This window comes from Zeus faber (assembly GCF_960531495.2).
Source record: "Zeus faber genome assembly, chromosome: 18".
In the NCBI taxonomy this organism is placed as follows: Eukaryota; Metazoa; Chordata; class Actinopteri; order Zeiformes; family Zeidae; genus Zeus; species Zeus faber.
In genome coordinates, this window is record NC_137210.1 from 27,123,197 (window position 1) to 27,143,196 (window position 20,000).

The window sequence follows — 20,000 nt, forward strand, 5'->3', positions numbered from 1 at the left end:
CAGTTTTACAACACCGAACAGAACAGCAATACAGTATGCAGTAGCCCAGTGCAGTGATACAGTATGAAGTACAGTAATCAGTAACCCAGTACAGTGATACACATACACATACAGACTGACGTCAGATTTTTACGGATCCGACGAACCCACGGACAATCTGAATAAGATGTGTGTCCGGGGCGGTCCCGACATGCTGTCATCCAAGTTTGATCCAGATCGGTTCAGCGTTGTGGATGGAGTTTGTGGTCAGCGACGACTACCTCGCGAAGACGGCACACACACAGACGCATAAGTACATGTGCGCCTGCGCAAATCGACGGAGCACGCAGACCCCGTAGTAGCGCAGCGGTCTGCCAGGCCACCAGGAGTGAACCTCTGCACTCATAAAACACACCCTGCGAGACTGCCAGGACGCTGCTCGCCGCCTGCACCTTCATCCCAGTGCAACTTGGCTTTGTTTTCAGTCTTATCGCAATCATCCATGTGGGACAAACTAAATACCCTGCGCGCCAGCATGAGGGTATTTACTCCGGACAAAGCAAACACATATAAAGTAATAAAAACACACTGTTTTTATTTGGGAAATGAGCACACGCGGCGGAGCGGAGACGCGTCTTGGAGGCTCCATTTATGCGTATACCACTGCTCTACCTCTGCCCGCTTTACAAATGATAAGTCTTAAAGAAATAATAATAATTAAAAATAAAATAATTGTCGCACACTAGTTATTTGGATTTAAAGTGTTTTTGAAAATGTGTGTGTGTGTGTGTGTGTGTGTGTGTGTGTGTGTGTGTGTGTGTGTGTGTGTGTGTGTCTGGGTGTAAGCTGTTTTTTTCTTTCTTGCAAAACACCTGTAGGTGTAATGTGACCTTGTTTGAAGGCAACTTATATAAATCCTTAAGGAGACTGAATTCACGTGAACAAAGTCCTATTTTGATTCAAAGACTTGTACATTTTAGTTTGTTGATTTATACGTTTATAAAACACATTATTATTATTGTGAAGGCAGTTTTCTATTGATTTACAAAGTGCATCAAAATAAATTGTGTTGCCCAAAATGGATTAATAATCGCCTAAACTACGTAATTCAGGCTCGTCCGCTGCATAATAAAGGACCTTCTCTTCTGCAGGTGATAGCAGTGGTGTCCACAGTGGGAAGCCTTATGAGGGAGAAGAGATGAGATCTCTCCTTGCGGGTGTTTACCTGACGTTTCACTTCTCCACCGGTGAGTCTCAGCCCCCACCTGAAGTTTTGTGCTGACCCCAGCCAACCGCGCCCTAATTTTTTCACACCTCGTGACAGCGGCAGCGTGTGGGCGTCTGCGTGTGTGAGCCTGCACTTTGATTTTTTTCACGCTGCGAGTAATCCCAAAAGACATCCGTGGTTGTTGTTCTCCCGCCGCACAGCGCTGAACTTCCTTCCGGCTCCGGTCAACCTCTCTGTGGTTTCCGTCAACTTCCACCATGTCCTCCACTGGGACCCGGGGCCCGGAACGCCCCTAGGGACGGCGTTCAAGGTGTTCTGCAGGTACTGTGGTCCACCTTAAAGCTCCTATACGAATCACTCTGGGGTTGACTTCTAGTCGCCAGTATTAGGACGCGCGCACGTTACCGTTGCCATGTTGAAGCATCTACGCAACTTGAAATGACAGCGAGACCGTTTGCCTGTCTGTGTACTGGGTAGTACAGTGTTGCATTCTGGCCGGAAGCAATGCTGCTGTATAGGGCGTGTCATGGCAAATACTGTATGTTCCAAACATCAGGGAGGGAATTACTAGCAGTGTTGGGAAGTAGTGAATTCCATGTAATTAAACTAGTAGTTTAACTACATTTTGCAGTAGCTTGCTAGTATTTCAACTACATTCATATTTGCACAGTGATTCAAGTAGTTAAATTACTTTTTTTGGGCCATTTTTTGTGTGGTTAACGACTGAAAAGACAAAGAATTTTGGGCCATAAAAGGAAAGGACTGTAATCTACAGTAATTAGACCCCCTTTGACCTGCCCCTCCCCCCTTTTCTCTTCATTCCGACCGCTGTGAAGGCGTGCCCGGGTCATAAGTGTTGATTATTGCTATTAATCAAGAGATTTATTATTCAGAGAAGTTGTTGCAGCTTGGTCCAATTATTTATTAAAATTGTTCAATGAACTCAATTAATAGGAATCTCTTGCTGACATGTGATTTTTTTGTTATTATATTTTGGTATCATTTGGTATCACATGTACGTTGTGGATTTAATCTTCTTTTTAAAAATTTTTTTCCTTGAGTTACGAGCGCACTAACGTACGAGTTTTCCGAGTCACGAGCCGTCGCTCCGTCGATTTTTTTGTCTTGATTTGCGAGCAAAAATGTGAGTTAGGAGGAGCGAGCTTCAGGTGCCGCCGCTGGTGGGCGTGGCCAGCGAACGTGGCCGCATCCCGGGTCTCACTCCTTCGCTTCACGCGGTGACCCGCGCGTGGAAGCAAAGTAAGTAATGGAAAAACGTGAGCGAGGTGTGCGTGTGATGGAGTTGGCGAGGCAGTACGAGCATAGTACTTCTACCATATGTACCGTAGTGAAGCGGAAGGAGGCGATAAAGGGTACTACTCCAGCCAAGGGCGTTGAAATAATGTCCAAGCTGCGGACCGCCGTCCACGAAAGATGGAGAATCTGCTGTGGGTGTGGTTGACGGAGAAGCAGCTCGCAGGAGACAGCGTGACGGAGGGTATCATCTGCAAGGAGGCAGAAATGATCTACACATTCTCTTTTATTATGCTTCATTATGTTTTTATACAATATTTGTTATTTATAAAAACATTTTTCTTATTTAAAAACACGTAACAGAAAAAAATTGGGGTGCTTTTTGGGGGCTGGAACGGATGAATGGCATTTCAATTAATTTCAATGGGGAAAATTGATTTGCTATACGAGCAGATTGAATGACGAGCTCTGTCACGGAACGAATGAAACTCCAAAGTCAAAGTACCACTGTAGTTTGAACTACTTTTTCTCACTAGATTTAGTTAACTAAACTACATTTTATTTCAAGGGCAGCTTTGCTGTTGTTCAACCTTTTCCAGTGTTTAGTAATTGGCAGCTGCCAAAGTTGCTTCACCAACAATGGCTCCTAGTTCCTGTTTCTGTTATGTTTCCCTTCCTGTGTGTCTCCGGGGACGGGCTCTGCCTTACATGTTATGAGTCGCTGCTGGGCACAGCCTGGCCAGCCCAACCAGAACAATAACATGCTGATTGAAACGTGGCGTGGCTGACATGGCTGACATGGCTGACCATCGACTGCCAGGGACCAAAAAAAACAATTAAAGGTTCGATGTTTGTCGATGATGCTGTCCTACGGCTTCGGGTCGAAAAAGAAAACAAATTACAAGCCAAAGCTCAGACATGAAGTCAGACTACACAAACGCATCCGAAGAGTTAACCACCGGACGTGACCATGCCGCGGCCGCGCACGCCGATCACAAGGCCCTTCTAAGGCGCCATCCCCGGGACGGGATTTCCAGGCGAGAACGGCGAAAAAAAAGATTTGAAAGGTTCACGCCAGCGTCCCAGGCCGGGGGGGGGGGGGCGGCAGCAGGTAGCAAATCATGAAACCACACGTGAAGCGCCGCAAAAGAACGTGAGGGGCCCCGCAGCGCGTCGAGCGGCACCATCACCACATTCACGAGCGACACCGTACGTGCGGCACGCGGCGGGCGGCACGCGGTGGGCGGCCCTGACGGGCGGTGGGGCGGCCCCGACGGGGGTCGGGCGTCGACCGTGGGTTCCCGACACGAGCGCTAATGCAAAAGTTGAGCTCCAGACTTCAGTGTTTCATAGAAGCTCCGTTTTACCCGTCCACACGAATACGATGAATGCTGAGTTTTGGGAAAAAATGCACCTAGGTGTGTGTGTGTGTGTGTGTGTGTGTGTGTGTGTGTGTGTGTGTGTGTGTGTGTGTGTGTGTGTGTGTGTGTGTGTGTGTGTTGTTTTTTTTTGTTGTTCTTTTTTGTTTTTTTTTACAAAACTAAGCTGCCATTATACTTTCGGGAGCCGGTCGTCGCCAGTTTCACTATGACACGGCGTTCTAGTCTCGTTCTTTCACCTCGTTTGAGCTTCGTGGTTAAATGTAAAGCTTCTATGGCAGATGTACCGATATGAAGCCTGAGCTGCAGGTTGCAGTAACTCTGTTATAAACTGTTTGCACGGTGGTTATTAATGAAGCCTCCGGGGGCCTCCAGGGGCGCCCTCAAGAGGTTCCGGCTGGTCCCCAGCAAAACAACTTCCCCTTTTTTCTATTTAAAAATTTTTTTGGTTTGTTTTTATTTTGCGCAGGGTCGGCCAGAGGACGAAAAATAGACTGACCAATGGGACGCGCTTGGTGCTGAAGTTGAAGAGCAGAGTGGCTTACTGGCTCTACGTGCAGGCCACGCACCCCCAGTTCCAGGCGTCCCCGGAGTCCATTCACCTCCCCTTCAATCCCATGCAACAAAGTGCGTCACATACAGTGTCATACCCCGCCTGTTTATCAGCCCTGGATGGACAGATGGATGGATGGATAGATGGATGGATGGATGGATGGATGGACAGATGGATGGATGGATGGATAGATGGATGGATGGATGGATGGATGGACAGATGGATGGACGGATGGATGGATGGACAGATGGATGGACAGATGAATGGACAGATGGATGGATGGACAGATGGATGGACAGATGGATGGACAGATGGATGGACAGATGGATGGGTGGATGGATGGATGGATGGATGGACAGATGGATGGATGGATGGACAGATGGATGGACAGATGGATGGACAGATGAATGGACAGATGGATGGATGGACAGATGGATGGACAGTTGGATGGACAGACGGATGGGTGGATAGACAGAAGGATGGATGGATGGATGGACAGATGGATGGGTGGATGGATGGACAGATGGATGGATGGATGGACAGATGGATAGATGGACGGATGGATGGGTGGATGGACATGTGGATGGACAGATGGATGGGTGGATGGATGGAAGGATAGATAGTGTTACAGCAGCTCACATAAAAAGTAGGCCTCCGTAATAACAATTTAACTGAGAAAAAATGTGCATTAAACCTAAAAATGAACACGGAAACAGTGACCCCAAAATATGAGCAGTGGACCTCCGTCAATAACTCACTTTCTGAAAAAAGTAGGGAGTCGTGCAAATGCTCACAGACATAGTGTATAGGTTATAACATCAGATTTTAACAAGGTAGATATACATTTGCTAGAAGCAATGTTAATAACTACATTAATTCAACTGCACTGCATTAGATATGTGTCAAGATAGATATTCATATACATTTGCGATTATTGCCCCGGTAGAGTTCTAAGGCTTGCGGAAGATTTCCTTTGGTCTCGGCCTCCTCCGGAGACGGATGTGGGCAGAGGGAAATAATTCAAAGTCTGACTTGTAAATCCCCAGGGGATTTGATAACAGCGGGATACTTTGACTCACAGCGGAAGCACAAAGAGTTTGTGGTATTGGCAGAAATATACAGCGCGTGGGCTGAGCGTAAAGGCGGGGCTTGTACAGAGAAAGAGTTGGGCGTCATCTTGTGACCACGCCCCCTCGCCTCATGACCCGTCCGTCATGCCGTAGCGGGCGCGTTCACAGGTTTACAATCTTATCGTGCACGCGCAAGAGGATAATCAGTATCTGAAAGTAGATCATCAATTTCTGAAGAGTAGATCATCTGTATTGGAAAGGGGTTTTCCGGACGGTGCTCCTGGCTCTACTTTCGCACTTACTGGTGTGTGCGCGAACGCCATGTCACCCACCACATATACCCTCTGAGCCGGCGCTCCGTCCCCGTGTCCGCAGCGGTGATCGGCCCCCCGCGCGTCTCGCTGCTGGGCTGCGGGAACTGCATCCACCTGAACATCTCCCTGCCCGAGGCCGACGCCCAGTCCAAGATAACCGACATCCAGAAGTTCTACGGCTCCTTCTTCAGGATCCACTACAGGAAGGCTGGAGAGCACGGCAGTAGCAGTCAGGTTGGTACAGCAAGTTCATCCTAAAGGGAGATGTGAGAACGTGTCGGAAGTGGAGAGGCATGGGCCGTAGAGCAGGAAGCCCCGGACTGAGGTGACGGAGGACCGGTCGGCTCCTTCTCTCTGCTCTCGCTGCTGCCCTCAGTCCCGATCATTCGGCGCAGGCCACGCCCATTAATCCGAAGCTTTAAATGAAGATGCGCCTCCGCCCGCACAAGCTCTGACTCGGGGGGAAAAATCAGAGGCTGTTTGAAACCAGGAGCGAGAAAGGAGGTTTCAGTCCAGGTGAAAGGAGGTTTCAGTCCAGGTGAAAGGAGGTTTCAGTCCAGGTGAAAGGAGGTTTCAGTCCAGGTGAAAGGAGGTTTCAGTCCAGGTGAAAGGAGGTTTCAGTCCAGGTGAAAGGAGGTTTCAGTCCCAGGTGAAAGGAGGTTTCAGTCCAGGTGAAAGGAGGTTTCAGTCCAGGTGAAAGGAGGTTTCAGTCCAGGTGAAAGGAGGTTTCAGTCCAGGTGAAAGGTGGATTTAGTCTCAGATTTGGACTCATCGGTGTCCGCCAAACCATCTTTTTATGTTGTGGTTTTTTTCGTCTGTTTCCCAGCAGGACACAGTGAACGGCAGTTTCACCCTGGAGAACCTGCAGCCCCAAGTGAAATACTGTCTCCAGGTCCAAACCATGATCCGCCTCAATACCAACGCTGAGCCGTCCGGGTGGGTCTGCGTCTACACCAGCCACCCAGAGCCAAACACAGGTGGATTTAGTCACCAAATTTGGGATTTAATGCTACTTAGGCCATCAACCGCACGACCATGACTGTGTGTGTGTGTGTGTGTATGTGTGTGTGTGTGTGTGTGTGTGTGTGTGTCCGAAGTCACCGCAGCTCTCGGTGCCTTGGTTTGCTTTTTGGTTCTCTTCAGCTTTGCCATGGTGACCCTGGCCTACACTGGTTTCCTGTGTGAGCCCAAGTCGCGGCAGCCCATGGTGCTCCAGGTAAGAGACGCGGGAAGAGAGATCCTGATCGGGTGCTATTCATCATTTAAGATTTCAAGAACAGTACGACTCTCTCTCTCTCTCTCTCTCTCTCTCTCTCTCTCTCTTTCTCTCTCTCTCTCACACACTCTCTCAATTTTCAATTCAATTCAATTCAAAATGCGTTGTTGACGTGGGAAACATACGTTCCCACAGCCAAAGCAAGTAGGAAAGTTAAAACACAGCAAGTTAAAACACAGAAATGTCAATGTTGCGGTGGAAAAAAATACATAAAAAATAGAAAACTGTTTATGATTTCTGTAAAAAAAAAAAATTAAAAATATATATATCTATATAGATGTGCAAAGATAACCTCAGAATATTTGTTGAGATATATTTTTTACATTTATTAATTGATTTATTTATTCATTTGTAAATTCTAATTAATTAAAACTAAGATGAAATGGAAAAAAACCACAATCAAAACATATGTAGATATGTAAATCAAAATGATGATATGGGCTTAAATGTGTACACAATGCACTTAAACATATATATCTTTCCCTCCCTCCCTCCCTCTCTCTCTCTCTCTCTCTCTCTCCCTCCCTCTCTCTCTCTTTCTCCCTCTCTCTCTATCCCTCCCTCTCTCTCTGTCTCTCCCTCCCTCCCTCCCTCCCTAGCCCACCCTCGTTTACGTTTACAACCTCCTCACACTGGAGAGAACCATCCCCGACACGGTCTCTCTCTCCTCGGTGGAACCAGGGAAGACGCTCCATCTCCCGAAAGACGATGACGACGACCGCGAGGACAACGACGAGGAAGAAGAAGACGGAGGATTAAACACCTACATGGACAGAGCCGGGGAGCTCTCCTCGGGCTCCGCCTCCTGCACCGACTCCCGGGACGCATCGGGGGTCTCGCGGGGGTCCTCTGGCGAGCGGGTGGAAAGGTCTCCACCCACGGCCGTGGACCGGCAGGAGGTCAAAGGTCAAACGGGAGCGGACTCTGGGGACCAAGCTGGAATTCCAGGGGGCGGCGGCTGCCTCGGCGGCCCCGGCAGGGCCGGGGAGGGGAGGGGTTCGGAGAAGGTTGAGAGCCCAGGGAACGTCAATCTGCTTTCTGTGATGCTCAGGGTGGGCGAGGAGGAGGAGGAGGAGCAGGAGGAGCAGGACGCCACCGAGTCTTCCTCAGAGGTTTATAATAAAACTGGAACGCCGCTGCCAGCGTCCGACCGCGGCTGCGGCGGATATGAAAGCAGAGACAGTAAAGACATGGACACGTTCTCGGGTTTCCCCCAATCTGGAGCTGGTGAGACGGCGCTTCTTTTTGGGACAGAAGAGGAGGAGGAGGAGGAGGAGGACGAGGAGGAGGAAGAGGAGGAGGTATCAGGGTATATGGGACGGTGATGATGTGTTTTCCATGGATGTGTGAATGTGACAGTGCTGCATTCCTCCACTGTGATGATATTTCTGTGGCTTTGCGCAGGCATCACGTGGATCGCGTCATAATTTCCACAATTTGGGAGGCTGCCCATTGTACCCACGTCACATAATTCAATAATTCCAAACCCCTATTGTCCAAAGAAATGTCCGGTTAGAAATGGTTAAGTTTAGGCCTGATGTTAGAGGTGATTAGTGTTAGGGTTAGGACGTCGTCCATGGGACATTTTTCGGACTATCGGGGTTTCGGAATAATGGGCCGTCGGAACAATGGCGTGGCCTCCACGGGTGGCGCAAATTTTTTTTACTACCGACTGTTCAACATTGTTAATTTTTGCCATGTTTGTTTGAATAAAATAAAAAATGCCATGTAGTCTTGTATTGTTTTTGGAATATTGAAAGGGATATGATGACCTCATTCCACTGGATTAAAGTTGAATCTGATGCAGCCTTCAAGTCAAATGGGAGCGTAGTGAATACAAGTTCAATACAGCTTCCACATCCTGAATACTACTTTTTGTTTTGCTTTGTACCCGGATTTCCTCCACTTGATGTCACCAATGTGTAAATATAATCTATTGGGCAAATTAATTAACAAGCCAAAATACAGTAAAAACATTTAAATATTGTATGTTATAATGACTTGTTTTAATTTCAAATCATTATTTTTATTATTAAAATAATACATGTATATCAAGTAACCTATAATAAGAAACGCTTTAATACAAAAAATGAAACTACGACCAGATTACAAATTTCTGATGTATTTGATGTAAATTTATATTTAATTGATCACTTCTTCTGTTAGTCTCGAGTTAAGAGGATAAAAGTGCCTGGCTTACCTCCCCCTTGATGTGAAGGGGTTTCGACCACATATTTAACATTTGATGCAGAGATTGTATTTATAAACAACAACATCAAGACAATAACACAATTATAAAAACAATAAAATCAGAACATGCCGTTGATAAAGAGTCCAAAGTAACAGGATGACAAAGAAGAAAAATCTTTAATTATCACGCAACCACACACACGCTTTGGGTGGTGGCCGGTGAAACGAGGCCTCTGCGTTTAACCCATCCTGGCCTGTCCTTCCTCCGGGGGGGGCAGTCAGGAGCAACGGGCAGCGTTTGACGACGACGCCCGGGGACCTGGTGACGAGTGTCCATCGCCGGTCAGACGATGGTGATGGGTGCATGTTTTGGGTGGGGGTCCTGACCGACGTGAGGTGGAGGAAACCCCATGTGAGCACGGGGAGAACATGCAAACTCCACACAGAAAGGCTCCTGTTTGGGGGATAACCCACCAGAGCACGGTGCCAACAGCGCATATATATATGTATATGTATGTGTGTGTGTGTGTGTGTGTGTGTGTGTGTGTGTGTGTGTGTGTGTGTGTTAGTTACGTATCTATACTTCTTATTGTAAGGAATAGGAACAAGCTGGTGAAGCTGTAACTTCCGATATGACCTGAACGCAGCATGCAGTGTGTGCCGCCTTGTGGTCACGTGACTTCCCGTTAGCGCTAACGGTGCTTGACGATGGAGACTGAACAACGATACAAACACCTTGAAATGCAGCACCTGAGCAGGCTACACCACAGGTAGGAACAACTAGTCATTATTTTACTACTATCACTGTGGTTCACTACTTTCAGACTGTAGTTCACTACTATCAGAGTATGGTTTACTACTATCAGTATGGTTCACTACTATCAGTATTGTTCACTACTATCAGAGTATGGTTTACTACTATCAGTATGGTTCACTACTATCAGTATGGTTTACTACTATCAGTATGGTTCACTACTATCAGTATGCTTTACTGCTATCAGTATGCTTTACTGCTATCAGAGTATAGTTTACTACTATCAGTATAGTTTACTACTATCAGAGTATAGTTTACTACTATCAGTATGGTTCACTACTATCAATATGGTTCACTACTATCAGTATTATTTACTACTGTCGGTATGGTTCACTATTATCAGTATAGTTTACTACTCTTAGTATTGTTCACTGCTATCAGTATTGTTCACTACTATCAGTATAGTTTACTACTATCAATATTGTTCACTACTATCAGTATTGTTCACTACTATCAGTATGGATCACTACTATCTGTATTGTTCACTACTATCTGTATGTTTCACTTCTATCAGTATGGTTTACTACTATCAGTATTGTTCACTACTATTAGTATTGTTAACTATTATCAGTATTGTTGATTATCAGTAATACTTACCAGCGCAGCCTTTGTGAACACGAATAAAAAAGTGAAAAATATAGTTAGTTACACATGTACTCCCCACCAGTACTGCAATCAGGCCCAGTAAAATACAGAGTTTAGGTGGAACTTATAGCACGGTAACTGCGATTCCAGGCGATTAACAAGTTAAAATTAAATTTGACAAATATCAGGACTTTAAATAGATGAAGTTTTCTTAAATTTAAGTTTGCACCATAAACATTTTGTCAGATTTTATTTATCTTATAAAGATAAACCTTATATATCATTAAAATTTGTCTTAAAAAGGTCTCAAATATAAAATTGAACCCTGCGATTTCCAGTGCGACAAGTTCTAACAACAGCTCTAAAGTTGAAAGCAGCGGTTAAATCTCGTCCCTGTATGCAGTTAAAAATGGAACTCAAGTAAAGTTTTTTTGTTATATACTTTAGTAATTGTATTCAAAATTGCCACAGTACTGCTGTGAAGTAAATGTGATGGCCGAGCGATGGAGACATGACCGCTGTCGTCTGGATGCTGGCGACATGGCTGCCGCAGGTGTTTTCACGTGAGTGTTATTACACTGTGTGTATATATGTTTGTATATACTTTTGTGTGTGTATATATATTGTATACTAACTCATATTGTTAGCGTGTTTAAAGCTGTGGATGGAGAAGGGAGTTCTTCCCTGTGCAGCTGCATCTTTTGTTTTCATAAACTCCCAGTTTTTCCCTTCTCTTTCCTCTGATGCCAATTCACAATTTTGATTGGCCCTTGAAAATCTTTGCTGCCGTTTGAGGCGTTGCCGTGCACACACCAAGTTATTATGGAAAGACTGGTCCCCGTAATATACAACATGAACCACGGTTGTACAGCGCGACTACCCTGGACTACAGTACCTTCGACTACCCCGGACTACCCTGTACTACCCTGTACTACCCTGTACCACCCTGCACTACCCTGTACTACCCCGGACTAGCTTGTACTAGCCTGTAGTACCTTGGACTACCTTGTACTAGTCCAGACTATCCTGGACTACCCTGTACTACCCCATACTACCCTGTACCACCCTGTACTAACCTATACCACCATGGACTACACTGTGCTACCCTATACCACCCTGGACTACCCTGTACTACCCCGGACTAGCTTGTACTATCCTGTACCCCCCTGTAATACCCCATACTACCCTGTATTACCCTGTGCTGCCCTGTACAACCCTGTACTACCCCGGATTAGGCTGTACTACCCTGTACTACCCTGTACTACTCCGGACTAGCCTCCACTACCCTGTACTAGCCTATACCACCCTGGACAACGATGTATTACCTTGTACTACCCTATACCACCCTCGACTACCCTGTACTACCCAATACTAGCCGGTACTAACCTGTACTATGCCGTACTACCCTGAACTCTTTGAAAATTACATAATGTGGCCCTAGTTTAAAGGTCAGAAGCTCCCACGCTGCAGTTTGGAGTCACTTCCTGTGTAAGCACACAAACCCACATCTGAAATGGAAGTACTTCTAAGTTATAACTTACATGGGCAAATCTGACCTCTACAGGAAGTCAAGGGACACAAAAAGATTTTATTTTAGCAAGAATTATTTTACATTTAAGAAATCTCTAGAATTACGCAACCTAACCGTAAAATTTTTGACAGAGATTGAATTTAAAACTAGACTTAGATGTGGTTCAATGTGGACAACATTGATCATATAGAATAACACTTTATTGACCCCGGGGGGAAATATCACTTTATTTCCTCAAAACGCTAATATTGTCTGACTGTCTGTCTGTAAAGTTTTCCTTGTTTTTTCCAGTGATGACTGAACTTCCAGCACCGGTCAACATGACGCTGTCGTCTCACAACTTCATCCACCTGTTGTCATGGCAACCGGGCCACAGCACTCCGCCAGGGGTTCAGTACAACGTCTCCGTGTACAGCCAAACGTAGGCGTGCGTGTGTTTGTTGTGTGTGTGATGAGTGTCGAGGCGTACACAGGCTCTCATAGGTACTTTTCTTACTTTGTGTATTTATATATATCCATGTCAGTGGTTCTCAACTGATGGGTCCCGATCCAAAACAGGGTCGAGTGGACTGCGGCTGTATCATTTTGTTTTTTAGCGTTTATTTTATAGGTGTTTTACTGGATTTTTATTGAATTGGGTTTTTAGCCCTTATTTTTTAACTTTTTGTTGGGTTTTGTGATTTTAACAGTGCACGAAAGCATTGTGGGTTACTGCAGAGTATGTGTTAAAAAAGTGTGATTGGTGCTTCTACCTACTCGTGCCTTTGCATACCGGTGAGCCTTTTTCAATCTCTTCCTAATGACTCAGTCTTTATTTGACTCAGAAAAGTCTCCTGACTCTCATGTCTTTATTTGTAATGACTCAGTCACAAATATACAAATTCACAATTTCAGATGGGCTTGTTCTGAAAACGACAACAACAACAAAAACTTTCCAAGCCATCAAACAATAAGATAACAATAAGAATAAATTATCATGCATATAAAATCTTTCTGAAGCTATTTTTAATAGCTGGTTTCTTAAAAGCAATACAGGCTAAACCCGTGAGTTGACACAAACTTATAAAACAAATTAGCGTTTGTTCTAAACGATTGGATTAAAAAATGTAAATTCAAAAGATCAAACCGTAGGTGCTGGTTGCAATGATAGGCTTGTATTTTTACTTGACTTTTTTTGTTCTATGTTATATTTATTTTTGTTGTTGTTGTTATTATTATTATTATTATTATTATTATTATTATTATTATTATTATTATAAGTAGTAGTAGAAGTAGTGGTGGTGGTAGTAGTATTAGTAGTAAAAGTACTAGTAATAGTAGTATTATCTTTTTTATTGTGTAATTATTTTATTATTATTATTATTATTGTATTGTTTTTTAAATTATTTATATTCTTTCAGCTGTTCAGCTTTTTTTTTTTTGCTATTCGACTGTAGAGAAATGCACCAAATTCCTATCTGTGTTTGTATTTGTATTTGTATTTGTAAATGCACCGGGCGGAATACACTCGTTCTGATTCTGATTCCAAACGACTGGATGTGTCAGAACAGGAATGGAGGCATTTGTTGTGGAAATGAATCACATTTTTCCCACACACTCGTGAGTCAGCACTCACGAGTCATTCTTCAAAGGCTGTGGTCCTTCCAATGATCAAAACTATATTTACCTACAGTCAGTCATTTTTTTCCCCAATTACCTGGCACAGTAAGAGAAGTTGTTTTTTTTGTCCGTTTCCTGGTACCAACGGCAAGCCTCACCCAGATCAGCTTACACGCACACACACGTGTGCGTGTGTCACATGTATGTGACAAATAATCTCTTGAACTTGAACACACGCACACACACACACACACACACACACACACACACACACACACACACACACACACACACACACACACACACACATAGTCCAACAGCAAATACACACAATGACTGACAGTAAAGGAACATTCCGTGCATTAATCAGATTCTGACACATGCGTCACTAATTTTAGACATAAAAAACGAAAAACTACCACAGTAGGAAAAAACTGTTTGTGGTCTATTCTCATACCGATCATAATATTATAATAATGATTGTAATAAATTATAATGATAATAATGACACTTTATTCGTACTTAAATCGAATAAAAACAACACTATTAATAATAATAATAATAATAATAATAATAATAATAATAATAATAATGGAATAATTTTCCATTTTCAAAACAAAGAAAAATTAATAACAATAATAATCATAATAATAATAATAAAGAAAAAGCAGTACGAGGAATAAATAAATATGCAGGAAAATTAAATAAAAAGGCACTGTAAAAAAACAACATGCAGATAAATCAAACAGCACAGAAAGTTATACTTTATAAAAAAAATAAGATGTTAACAGAATAGTTATCGTAAATCATTCGGGTGGTGCTGAAGTCCAGTTTCACGGCTGCCATTTTGGCACCGCCTCAATGGCTCGCGAGACCACACTCCCGAATCTTTTGAGTGATGAGTCGTCTTTAATACCTAAATGTCTGAGGTTTTGATGAGTTCTCCTGAACGTGTGTTTCTCTGTGCTGCAGTGCCACCTCCTGGGAGCCGGTGTCCGGGTGTCAGCTGGTGGAGCCCCCTCTGCGCTGCAACCTGACCCGGGCCCTGGGCGACCCCCACCAGTGGTACTACAGCAGGGTCACGGCGCTACTGGGGGCCCGGACCTCGCACGCCACCTGCGAGCGCGTCTTCACGCCCATCACGGACAGTGAGGACCGCCGTACCTTTCCGCTTTTTGGGGAGGAGTTTGTTTTGAGAAATTGGGTAGCCGTTCGGGTTTAAACGACATCCGTTAAGTTAGATCTTTAATAACGAGGGGAATGTGTGAGGAGAAAAATTCCCCTCGTTCCCCTCCGTTCAGAGTATGTGCTGTCTCAATGTAATTAGGATCATTAAGATGCAACACATTGTCGTATTGACTTAAAATAAGTAAATACACTTCTCATCGTTTCTTTACCCTTAGATGCCACCTCCAATCCATCTCACCGTTTTACCGGTTCCCTTTTTCTCCAAGCACAAAATGAGACTGCGGTTGGTCATTGAATGTCATGATTTAAATGTACTGACCAAATGAACTCGCTCCAGGTGTCCTTTGGTTTAGTTCTCACAACTCCTAGATTTATTTAAAAGATAATCTTTATTCGGTTTTGCATTGTTTGAGTTTGGCGTCCGGGCTCTACTGCTCATCGCTCCCGGTAAGGAGAACAGCAAACACTTAGTGAGCTGGAAGCACGGGAGCAATGCGCTCGAATCCCCCCCATTGAGTAGAAGAGTGGAGCCCAACAGGTGGAGGCAGGGGAGGTGGAGGGAGTGCAGCAGCGCAGGAAGCAAAGCTTGTATTTCCTCCGTCCTCCGTATCCTCCAGCCCTCCTGGAGCTGCCGCTGCTGAGCGTGGCCCCCTGTGACGGTGTCCTGTGCGTGGGCCTCCAGCCTCCTCTGGAGCACCTGCGAAAAATCTACAAGACCTTCCAGTACGAGCTCCGTGTCACCAGCGACACAGCCAAGGTGAGCCGTCGAGAAAACAAAAAATACAACGGACAACATTGAGCTGTCGGGATTTTTCCTCTTTTGGCAATTTTTAAATCATCGCCTTTGGGCTTTCACCTCCTTTTCTGACGGTTTTTAATATTTATCGCAAGCATTTACTGCAAACTTTACACAGTGTTTTGAGCCACTGGTCCTTCATCACGAGTGAAGAACGCAGGGGAAGGATGTTCCCAAGGACATCACATCCTGAGATCGTAAATAACATGTACGACAAAAACCAAAATCTTCCAAATAAAGCATAGATTGTCATTCAGTAGATAGATAGACAGGCAACAAGACAGACAGACAGATAGACAGACGATAGATAGATAGATAGATAGATAGATAGATAGACAGACAGACAGACAGACAGACAGACAGACAGACAGACAGACAGACAGACAGACAGACAGATGGATAGATGGATTCATAGATAGATTGATAGATATATTCAAAACAATAGGAAACAATGTATGGGAAAATGGTGAAATAAACCATAAAACTACTGTACAAACACAATAAAATATGGGAGCATAATGGAAAACAAACCTGGAGGATTTAAGCAGAAAAATGTAAAAGAATGTTGACAATAAACATCAAAAGAAAACAAAAATTTGCAGTTAACAGTAAACATACACCTCCGTAATAACAAAAGTACACTTCAGGTTGTTGTACAAACACTTTTTATTTTCTGTTTGTTTTTTGAAAGTTGAAACTGAGAGCTCCAGAACGTGAAGATCTTGCCATGTTTTAGCTCCAGCCATGCTCCTGTCCGTCTAACTCCACTCCACCCGGACCTCTGGCTCCACGCTAATTAGCAAATCCACACGTTTCGTTTTTTTTTACTTTCCGAACTCTGGATTAAAGTTGGGATTTGAGCGAATTACCGTTTCCGTGTGTAGTTCTCGGTGAGGACCAGGTCCCTGGATGGGGAGGTCCTGAGGAACCTGGCCCCCGGCAGACGCTACTGTGTGTCGGTTCGATTCTCCGACCACCTGGTGAACAGGACGTCAGGCTACGGACGTCCGCACTGCGCCGCCTCCGCTGCCGCCGGCCTCCAGGCCACAGCAGGTACAGCTCACTACCGCCATCTTTAAATCTGACTTTTCCCACAAAGGTATCCTCACTCATTCAATTAATAGATGGATGGATGGATAGATAGACATTTTATTTATTCCCAGGTGGAAATTGCATTGTCTCAACAGCATACAAACAGTATGACAAAATACAAAATAATACTAATTAAACAATAAAATAAAAATTTGAAAAATAAAATGGCAATATACAGTAAACCTCAAAGTTAACTAGAACATGGAAAAATGTGAAAATATACAATAAACCCAACAGTCAACAATGCAAATATGGCAATATACCAATGAAACCAATGATAAACAATACATTTAACCTAAAAAGTACCTAAATAGAAAAACACAAAAGCAATAAAAATAACCTAGAAAATAAACCACAAATTATGTTCATTGTACATCCCACCATTTTTAATGTACTTTTTTCTGGTTCATTGTTAGACTCTTGGTTATTGTTCATGGATAATGTATCTACTAGCTAGTGTACATGTTGTTTATGGTTTATTGTACATTTTTATTGTTTTTCTTATATTGTTATTTTTTGTGCTATAAATATACTATATATTTTTTGATTATATTTAGGTTTACTCTATTGTGCCATTTTCTTTTTTATATTTTTAATTTCTCTCCAGGGACGAATTACGTGTCCGTCTGTCTGGGTACTTCGAATACATGTAGGTGTAGTCGGTGTGAAAATGGGAGCAGTGCATCCCTAATTTAATACTTACTTATTTAATACATCATTTAAACACCACAAGTACTGACTGTTTAACAATGCCATCATATTGATGTGCATCCCAGGGTGTGCTTTTAAAAATCTCTCCGTGTTTCCGTAGACGCAGCGATCCCTTCAGTCCTCTGCGTTCTGCTGGTTCTGGCTCTGATGGGCCTGGGTCTGCTGGTTCGGACCGGCGTCGTGTGCCTGAGGGAGCCGCTGCCCCAAATTCTGGTCAGTAGATGCAAAAAAGGTTGAAAAGTCACTTTTAAAGAAAGCCTGCCCACTTGGTAACGCCTTCAGGTGACTCTTCTTTATTGCCTCATAATAACAGCTTGCAAGGTTTATTAACGTACATATTATAATAATAATAATACATATACATATACATATTTATATACATCTACATATAGCTGCACGCAGCAATACACGTGGTCCAGCGTATTCGTTTTAGGTAAGTATTAAAGTTTTCTGGATTATTTTGTTCAATGCATCACTATTTACTTAACTTATAAACATCAAAGATGGTGTAGTTACATACATACAGACCTTCAGACTGACCTGGACCCGTCATTTCATGAATCTAACCTTGATGGCATTACGTATGAAACAGTTCCAGTTCAATGAGACATTGACGCTGATTTCTTGACGTGGATGTATGAGAAAAATGATCTTTATGGCAATGATTACCACTGATAGTAAAACACTTAAAACTGGTTAAAAAATGTTTGTATAAAAAGCGTGCAAACTGAATGTTAAATACAATTTAATTCAGCATTTGTACCACAGCTTGATAAAACGTGTGTGTGTGTGTGTGTGTGCGTGCGTGCGTGCGTGCGCGCGTGCGTGCGTGGTGTTTGCTGCTAGTATAAGTGAAAAGAGCACTATAATGACATTTCTCATTAAAATATGAAAAAATACAGGTAACAGGAAAGACACAATAGACAAAGAGAGCTGTTTTGATCTCACATCACACACACACACACACACACACACACACACAGCATCGGTACACAGTGTGCTGTGTGGTTGATCTTTGGTCTGAAAAGAACAAAGACACCTGCAGCTCCAACTGCATCAGCCTCACAGGAAGACAGTGGTCTTATCATTTTCTATAGATCCATAGTTATAAATCGAAAATCTCTGAAACCCTTTCTGGAACATCTGTAAAATATAATAATAATAAAATAATAATAATAATAATAATAATAATAATAATAGATTCTTTGACAATAATCGAATTGTTGAAAACACAGAATTCCCCCCACGGGTGATCAATGAAACACTGTCTTATCTTATAATAATAATAATAATAATAATAATAACTTAATGTGCATAGCAGTTCATAAGATAAAATAGTACTTTATTTATACAACAATAACATACATACACACAAAGGCATACAATACATAACATGCATACACAATATCATACAACAAATGCAATTCATTGCTTCACCAAAACTGAAAATTAAAATGAAAAAGAATAAGTGCATAGAGAAATACAGAAATTATTAGAAATGACAGAATTAAAAGAAAGAGCATTAGGTTCTCAGTTAAGTAGCTAAAACAGATAAAGGGGTTTTCTCCTTTCTTTTCTCCTTAAAATCCCTTCCTGATTGTGAATAACTTTCTGACTTTCGTGTAAGTTATTTTCCAGTGTATCTGGTTGCGTGTGTTTGAGAGTTGATCTGTAGATTTGGAACATTTTTAAGGAGGAAATCAGCACCTACGCACCATATTGTTTCATCACAGGAAAGCTCAGAATCAACCGGTCTCACCATTAACCTTATATAATGGTGTGGTTAAAGCTGTGGTGCCACGAGGAACAGATACACGTACATACAGTATATGTTTCTGCGAAGAGGTTTCTTCCAACGAGAATGGAAATTAGGCAACCGCAGCGATGGCTAAGATAAGTGAAGGGTATTTCCCCAGGTTACATGAGTAACATGAGTTACATGAGGCCATTGCTTGTTCACTGAAAGTGCCACTTTGCAAAACAGGGTTTGGTTATCACCAAACCCTGTTTTGGTGATAACCAAACAACCATCCATCCATCCATAGATGGATGGATGGTTAGATAGACAGACAGACAGACAGACAGACAGACAGACAGACAGATAGAAAGAGTGATAGATAGAGTGATATACAATATAGTGTTAAGTTATTATTATTATTATTATTATTATTATTATTATTATTATTATAATAGGATTAGAACAATTAGATTATTAAAAAAACAATGATTATGGTTATGATGATGATGATGATGATGATGATAATGATTATTGATGATTATTAGGGGATGGTAGCTCAGGCGGTAGAGCTGGTGGTCTAGTCATCTAAAGGTTGCTGGTTCGATCCCAGGCTCCTCCTGCTAGCATGCTGTAGTGTCCTTGAGCAAGACACTTAGCCCCTAATTGCTCCTGATGGCTGTGTCCATCGGTGTTTGAGCAATTG

At 43.1% G+C, this 20,000-nt stretch overlaps 1 protein-coding gene across 1 annotated transcript in view; it reads left to right on the forward strand.

Moving 5' to 3' along the window:
- LOC307243966 (uncharacterized protein) overlaps nucleotides 1–8,480 on the forward strand; it is a gene marked incomplete at its 3' end in the record, with an annotated part of 10,038 nt that extends 1,558 nt beyond the window's left edge. The window contains exons 2-9 of the mRNA XM_080018936.1: nucleotides 1,131–1,226; nucleotides 1,408–1,528; nucleotides 4,310–4,467; nucleotides 5,839–6,011; nucleotides 6,604–6,754; nucleotides 6,875–6,993; nucleotides 7,653–8,280; nucleotides 8,458–8,480. Of these exons, the coding sequence (XP_079875062.1) occupies nucleotides 1,178–1,226; nucleotides 1,408–1,528; nucleotides 4,310–4,467; nucleotides 5,839–6,011; nucleotides 6,604–6,754; nucleotides 6,875–6,993; nucleotides 7,653–8,280; nucleotides 8,458–8,480 (1,422 nt within the window). The 5' untranslated portion in view covers nucleotides 1,131–1,177. The remainder of the gene's footprint in view (nucleotides 1–1,130; nucleotides 1,227–1,407; nucleotides 1,529–4,309; nucleotides 4,468–5,838; nucleotides 6,012–6,603; nucleotides 6,755–6,874; nucleotides 6,994–7,652; nucleotides 8,281–8,457) is intronic.
- Nucleotides 8,481–20,000: the final 11,520 nt, after the last annotated feature.